The 8,477-nt window shown below is 39.0% G+C and overlaps 1 protein-coding gene across 1 annotated transcript in view; it reads right to left on the reverse strand.

The window, feature by feature from the left end:
* Positions 1–8,477, reverse strand: part of ca11.S (carbonic anhydrase XI S homeolog) — a 133,873-nt gene that overhangs the window by 22,802 nt on the left and 102,594 nt on the right. Inside the window, exons 4-5 of the mRNA XM_041571559.1 lie at positions 3,886–4,071; positions 1,541–1,636 (exon numbers count right to left, since the gene is read on the reverse strand). Coding sequence (XP_041427493.1) covers positions 1,541–1,636; positions 3,886–4,071 — 282 coding nt within the window. The remainder of the gene's footprint in view (positions 1–1,540; positions 1,637–3,885; positions 4,072–8,477) is intronic.

The raw sequence follows: 8,477 nt of genomic DNA on the forward strand, positions 1-8,477 counted from the left end.
TTGGATTCTACCTACTGGGAACACCTGGGTTAAATAGCTCAAATTTTAATAAATACAGATTGGCCAGTGTTTTAGAGTAGTGATGGGCGAATTTGTCCAGTTTTTCCGAAAAATTCGCGAATTTCTCGTGAAATTTAGAAAACTGCGAAAAATTCTCAAAACAATGCCGGCGGCCGTTTTTGGACGCTGGCATCCATTTTTTGATGCAGGCGCCGGCAGTTTTGCAAAATTATTTGCCGGCGGTGAAACGCGGGAATTCGTGTCTGGCAAATAAATTCGCCCATCACTATTTTAGAGTGATGATTGCTGTTTTGTATCTATAAAACCATCCTTAGATGTCCTTCTTCGAGAACTATTATGTGAACTGTAGCTGAATTGTAGTTGAACTCTAGTTGAGTTGAGTTGTAGTTAAACTCTTTTTTTTTATATTGAATCTATCATGCAATTAGCTTGACATTCAATTAATGTGACCAATCAGGTTATGGTACATTTACCTGGAAACTGCAAAAATTACCCAAGTTCCCAAGTCCCACTTATTTGCCATCACCCCAATGTTATTTTTGGCTGTTTCAGGGCTTGAAAGAGGCAGCAAGTGACACTCAGGAACAATCAATACTTGGTCAGTGGTTTGGGTGTCAGTCATTCAATAATTGTGGTGGGGGGGTTTACAATAATGTGCTACCCATGTGCAAAGCTTTTGGTATCCAGGGTAGACACAATCTTTAGATATCACTGCACAAGCTATATGTGTTGGAAGAAAAAACTCAGTTTTTCAGTTTTAGGTTTGAGCTTTTTTTCCATATCTGGAAATGGTATCAGCATTAACATACAATAGTAGCTCCCAGTGTCAGACCCACTAGCCCACTAGGATACCAAGTAAATGCCTGGTGGCCCCATGTGTCTTGCTTCTAGCTACTTGGCCTACTTTTGTATGGGAACAAAGAGGCTTAATAAATGAAATGTTAACATATAGAATGTAGAGAAAGGAGAATAGAAGTAGTTGAGTGAGGAGAGGAGATAAAAAAAAGTTTGGAGAGTGGGCCCATGGTGGGTCAGGGTATCCCAGTCAGACACTGGCAGCTCCACCTTAATGGAACAACTCTTCTTGGTCAGTAAAAGTTTGTTTGTCCCTGTTTTGTTTTTCAACTGGTAATCAATGACTTAAAACAAATATCCCAATAGTTATGAGATAAAAATGGAAACCTGCTATAACACAAATGATGTATCTATGATGTCACAGCTATCAGGCTGTCCATAAAAGCATGAGTTGACATTTGCTGACAAGTGTAGAGAAGCCTCTGCTAGATATTAATGTTTTTCTACCAGTTTTCAACCCAGTAAAGAAACCTACATCAAGGGTTCTTTTATTCCAAGTGCTAGGGCTATACTACATACAATGCTGCTCATGTAAAATGAACAATCCTGCAAACACACACACCAGCAACACATACAGAAAAAAGAGATTGACAGGGAAGGATATTCTATTGCAAAGACAGGAAGAGAATCAATTATTGGCAAAAAAGGAAACGGAAGAACTTACATTCAAGAATAAAGAGATTACAGCCAGGCCATTGGGGTTGCGGGATGCTTCTGTGATATTACTGTACAAATCCTGGTTATAATGAATCAGCTGCACCTATAATAAGAAAGAGGTATCTCACAAGGCCCACAGCTAAAAAATAAGATGGAAAGTCAAGGTTCTCAGCATCAAAAAGGAAGACGGATAAGTAGTGAAGGAAGGGAACATGCAGGTATGATCACAGATTAATAGCTTCATGAAAAAGACAGAGAGTGGTACTTTTAGAAATGGCAGAGCATAAATCAGTTTGATAACAATTTCCCAAAATTATCAGTGGAGGATAAAACAGAAGATTAACTTGCTTTTTTTTTAACTCTGCATTTCTCATTGAAATAAACCATTATGTTTTCCTGTCACTGCTAGAATTTCACAAACAGATGCTGTTTTGAAGTTTAAAATAGTCAACAGATTCTAAATCCTTATGTAGAATTCATGAACAATACCGATTTAAAAAAATAACCAACACGGTATATGTATTTGAATGTAGACGTACACTGATTTTAAGTTGTGTTACACTGCTGAAATAATGGCAACTCAGAGTTATCCAGTTTTACAATGTCTTCATTGAATCGCTTCATTCATTCAATGCTATAGACCTACAGGCTCTGTTACAGGCATCCTCAGTTCAAGGACCAGTAAGGTACACACACAAATGAATTATTTGTATAGACCAGACAGTTAAATCCAGTGCATGTCACCAGGATCTGGAGACATATTCATACAAGTCAAAGAACAATACAAAGTGAGTGTTACTGTATTTTTACAGTATTCAGGGTCAGCCTGGCCTACTGGAAATACCAAGAAATTCCCCTGGTCCGATTGGGTCCTTCTCACTTTCTGAAGCACAGAGGATTAGTTCTTTATTATCTTTTCCAGGTTATTTATTACCAGCATTATTCCTATTTATTTCCAAAATAAAAAGTGAGGAATTCCTAGGAAGTACTATAACCTCTGAGGATTCCAAAACCTGTTGTTTCCAAAGGAAATGTTTGCTATAAGGAGGTATACAAATCTTTAAAAAACTTATACAAAGACAGGATTCATTTAGGTTTATTGCCACAGATAAACAGGGGAAGCCATGAAGACTGCTATTATTTTTAGGAAGAATTAGAACAGCACAAATAGAATAAATAGGAGAGCTAGCTGTCACTAGTGGTTGGTGGAGACTTTTTCCAACACCAGGGGGCAGATGTATCAAGGGTCGAATTTCGAGGTGTTAAATCCCTCGAAATTCGACTGGGGAATAGAATCGAATAGGTAATTCGGGCGAATTTACGCGCTGGCGAATAGTCGAATGGGCGAATATTCGCCAGGCGAATAGGCGCACGATTGAATATTCGATCGAAGGATTTTCATTCGATCGAATGCCTTTTTATTCGATCAAGAACTTAGAAAAAAAGCCTATGGGACTTTCCCATAGGCTTTTAAAGCAATTCGGTAGGTTTTAAGTGGCGAAGTAGGCAGTCGAATGATTTTTAAAAGAGACAGTACTTCGACTATCGAATGGGCGAATAGTCGCAGCGTTTTTGCGCTCGATCTATTCGAATCATTCTACTCAGGCGAATTTACGCCATTTCGATAGTCGAGGAGCACAAAAAACTACTCGAAATTAGAGCTTTTTTCCCTCTATTCATTCACCCGAGCTTGGGGAATGGGCCCCCAGGAATAGCTTTTTTAAGCAGAAATAGATTATTCTAAGGATAATATGGTTTGTAGTCACAGCTATGACTTAAGATACATTAGAAAGTAGACGGGGAGCTCAACCCAGTATAAAGTCACCTAAATAGGTGTCAGGCGCTAACACTGGAAGAACTCTAACTTGTATAGGGGTCAGTATATCCAATCCAATAGGCTATTGATAAATATTGCATTGTGATAAACCTTTTATTTAGCCCATATATACCGATCAGGCACCGTTTAGGACCATACTGGGCCCTGTGTCAGGCCTCGTGTGCACAAACACTACAATTTAAAGCATGTGTGGTGGAAGGAGTGCAAGTTGCCTGATCTGTATGTACTGTATATGGGCAAAATGATACTGTATTTTTTTGCAGCCATGGCATAAGAAAGCCAAACAGAGTCAGATTCAATCATTGAACTATCTCTGTAGAAAATGTGGCTATATAAGTGAATAAAATAAAATAGTGAGTAAAATAAATGAGCATTCAGATTTATTCCATGGCTCCTAATGGAAACATGCTACATCCAGGGTATTGTTTTGATACGGAATATATTCAGAATACCAGGGATTATTCTAATAATTAAGGAGATCAAATTAAGACGTAAATATCACCACCCAGCTTTACCTCCCCAGCTGAGGCCTCTTTATTCATCAGATGCTCTGAGCCGATGGAATTTTCACTGCCAAAATGAAACATCACCTCTTCAAGACGATGGTTATATAAAAGGGGGCCACCGGAAATATTCACTGGCTGTTCTTGGTCCAGACGGAGAGAAACGTGGCGCCCTGTGTTATACATTGTCCCACTGACCTGGGAAGAAGAATTAAGAAGGGTCAAATAGACAGTTTGTTCTGTTTATTTTCATACTGTTCCTTCGCCTCGCTGTAAGTTCTGCATATGGCTAGTTTCTCTATGGTAGTAAATGAAAGGAGGAATTTATTGCCCAAGTTTGCCTCATCAAATGACCTAGACAAAGATCACCTTTCCCGACTGTGATAAGGTTACAAATTCTGGAAGTGAAAGCAAGAAAACAGATATAAAATCTGTCATACTGAAACATATTTTTAGCTCCTTTATAGCCACTCAACTTTAAAGGAAAACTAAATCCTACAAACAAATATAGGTAGAAATTGAGCATTTTATATATTGAACTTGCAACACCAGACCGAAGTTTTAGAATCTCTATAAAAGTAATGATCTTCTAGAATTTAGATCATTATCCTGGATTTTTTTAGTTGTGTCACTGGCACTGCACATGCTCAGTGTGCTCTGGGCAGCTTTTGAGAAGCTTAGCTTAGGGGCCATCACATGATTAAATTCTTAATAATTGATATTAATTGCACTGGTTTCAATATCATGAAAATTTGAATTAATTGCTAATCAGCCTTGTATTGTCACATTTACAATGGCTGGTTCGGTCTGTGTTGGTGGGACACTGGTAAAAAAAACTTGGGGGCAGAGCCACTTACCTAAGCCACAGATATTCCCTGCTAAAGGACTGTAGGGGTCTTGGACTTGTATAGAAGGCTAAATCATAATGTGCAGCATTTGTAGAGTACTTTTTTTCATTATCCTTTAGTTCTTTTTAAAATAGGGCCATCACAGACACATTGTTACTGTCCTATTTTGAACATCGTATTGCCTTTTGCTGTAACACAACTGTGCCTTTTATTTATTACAATAGCCTGGAGGATGGAAACTCTTAGCCCAAAAATTAGGGTAAAAAGGAAGTTAACCATGCTTGGAAAGATCTTGTTCCATTATACTTGCTGTTTACTGGAGCAGGGAATGTGTCCTCTATCTGCAATGATTTGATACTCCTCCTCAATCCCTTACATTTGAGTTGGATCAATTGGGAAGGGGTCATTATTGGCAGTTATTTAAAAAAAAATACTTTTGGTATCATATTTACATAATTTTTGTCAGCACCTATTTTTCGTGCCAAAGTAAATAGAAGCAGGTCACATCATGGCCAAGTCCATCTGCCATATCCCATGAAATAGTGTTAGACCACACCATCAAAAAGATAATCTTCTTTAAAAGTCTTTATTGAGTTAACTAAATAAATCTTCTCAATAAAGGCTTTTAAAGAAGATTATCTTTTTGATGGTGCGATCTAATACTATTTCGTGGGGTATTATAATATTTGACACGTTATCCAGTTTCCCCATAATAACGTATTTATCATCGCCAGTTAACAATCTGCATTCCAAAAGAGAAAAACCCTGAGTACGATTAGTGCCTTGCAGTCAGTTCACATTATTCAGAAGAGTCATAATGCTTTACAACAGAGCCCAGCACACTGTATATGCTGGAATTATGGCCCTGTTCCTTTCAGTACAACAGATATTCTAGACAGAGAACCAATAAAGTGCAATGGGCTTTGTGCATAAAACCCACAGAAAGGCTAACAATACAGTGCAATACCATATATATTATACCGGAGAGACTAATAACTAGTGCTGTACTCTTTGCTACATATTGCAGGCCGTTGAGAGAATAAAAAGCTCCTTGTGATTATTACCTTCAGAGAGATCAGTAATACAGTGGATGAAGCTTTGCCAATCAATATCTTGGAGATTTCAGCACCATAATGAAATGAGCATTTGGGCATAACTACTATGAGCCCAAGAAGTCAGTGGAAAATAGGTACAGAACTAAAGTGAAAGGAAATCAAGGTGTAAATTATATGGTTAAAGCTGGGATTGGGCATCTCAAATCAGAGAGGAAGAAATCAGAGAGGAAGAAATCAGAGAGGAAGAAAGCTTTTGCCAGGCATATTGAATGGTGGGTGGGAGTAGTCTGGACCAGGCACTGCAACCCAGCAAAGGTGGAGAGCTGCTACCATGGGTATATTGCAGTGCTAGGGTGCAGGCAAAGGGGCAAATTCACTAAGATGCGAAGTTGCGCCAGGCGCAACTTCGCCGCACTTCGCCGCACTTCGCCAGGCGTAGTTTCGCCAGGGCTCCGCAAATTCACTAAAATCCGAAGTTGCGCACAGGGGTAGCGTAAGGTTGCGGAGTTGCGCTAGCGTTGATTCGCTATATAAAGCGAAGTTACGCTAGCGAAGGCTAATTTGCATACGGCAAATGGAGGAACACGTATCTGCACTACAAATGCCTAGAAAACCTTCAAATCAGCAAATAAAAATTTTATTTTGCCCTACACATGTGCCCACTGTCTAGGTAAGTTGCCATGAGTCAGGAAATGTAGGGGGGAGGAAGGGGAGCCCCAAAAATTTTTCGATCTTTTTCAGCCTATCAGCCATCATGTAGAAAACACGCCAGCGTTTTTTGGGACTTAGAAAAAAAATTGACTTTTTTTTAAACAATCCCTATCTACTCTATTGCGCTTCGCCAGGTCTGAGGTGGCGAAGGAAGTCTAGCGTAAAAGGTAGCGTTCAGTACACTGCGCAAGTTAGTGAATTTGCGTAGTTTCGTCGCTAGCGAAAATCCGCCTGGCGTAAGGTTGCGAAGTAACACTAGCGAAACTACGCCAGCGTTCGTTAGTGAATTTGCGCAGTAGCAAAAATGCCCAACGCTAGCGAATTAACGCTAGCGTTCGGCGCTTCGCGGCTTAGTGAATTTGCCCCAAAGTCTTAGATTTAAGCAAAAAATAGTACAGATATGGGACCTGTTATCCATAGTGCTCGGGTCCTGGGGTTTTCCGCATAAAGGATCTTTCTGTAATTTGGATCTTCATACCTTAAGTCTACTAGAAAATCATGTAAACATTAAATACACTGAATAGGTTTTGCTTCCAATAAGGATTAATTATATCTTAGTTTGGATCATGTACAAGGTACTGTTTTCTTATTACAGAGAAAAAGGAAATAGTTTTTTTTTTTAATTTATTATAATGGAGTCTATGGGAGACAGCTTTTCTGTAATTCGAACTTTCTGGATAACGGGTTTCCAGATAACGGACCCCATAGCTGTAATAACAATAGCATACTGTCTTAGTATGTTAGGGACTGAAGCTTCCAATGCAGGGAAGTGCTGCAACCTAGAGACAAGGATTTTATTGTGTGAGTATTTATTTAAGTTTTAACTTATTCCCCTAATGAAGTCAGGCTTTCCGGCTTTCATCTATGGGCACAATTACTAATGGTCGAAGTGAATCCAAAGTGAATTTTTGAATTAAAAAACTTCGAATTTAGAAGTATTTTTTGGGTACTTCGACCATCGAATAGGGCAAATTCGACTTCGATCCGAATTGAAAATACTTCGAATATTCGACCATTCAAAAATCGAAGTACTGTCTCTTTAAAAAAGTTTGACTTTGACACTTTGCCACCTTAAACCTGCCGAATTGCTATGTTAGCCTATGGCAGGGGTGTCCAAACTTTTGGCTTGCCGGGCCACATTGGAAAAAGAAAAATTGTCTGGGGCCACACATAAAATACACTTTTAATTGTAAAAGGAAAGGAAATACAAAGAAAAGAACTACAATGCCAGTTGAATAACCAGATAGAGCTATACACTGGAATATGGGACACCTGGATAATAAATAGACGTATTATTATATTATTATTACTAACTGGGCAATGGGCAGATACCCCCCTCCTCCTATTTCCTCGGGAACCAAGAGTTACAAGCTGGGCCGCATTCATATGCATCCTGGGCCGCATGTGGCCCTCGGGCCGCAGTTTGGACACCCCTGGCCTATGGGGACCTCCTACAACCTATAGCCAAAATTTGGCAAAGTTTTAAAAAGTCGAAGTTTTTTTTTTTTTTTGAAAATCGATCAAAAAGCTCGATTCGAACGATTTCTATGATCGATCGAATGTTTTTAATTCGACCGAAAACGAATTTTACGTTTTTTAACTTCGAAATTCGACCCTTGATAAATGTGCCCCCAAGTGTATTTTTTTAAATATTTCCATCCTCAGCTCAGTGTTCCCTGTAGAAATTCCCCTATAGTACATGATATTGCAGCTGTTCTGCTCCCCTACTTTCACTGCATTGGCTGTAATATCTGCCCACTGGATGTTGCAACAAGCAAATTATAGGAAATAAGTGCAATTTTATGGCTACTTATCATCAGCGAAGAATGCTATTATGAAGGAAATCTCTACTGAAAATTGAACATTTTACCCACAGGCACGAAGACCAGATCTTGCCATAAGCAGAGACAGATAAAAAGAAGCACCTGTTTTAATCATTTTTATGGGTTTGAAAAGGAACATTAGTGTCATCAGCTGACTATAACTGTAT

This window comes from Xenopus laevis, chromosome 7S (genome assembly GCF_017654675.1).
Source record: "Xenopus laevis strain J_2021 chromosome 7S, Xenopus_laevis_v10.1, whole genome shotgun sequence".
Taxonomy (NCBI): Eukaryota; Metazoa; Chordata; class Amphibia; order Anura; family Pipidae; genus Xenopus; species Xenopus laevis.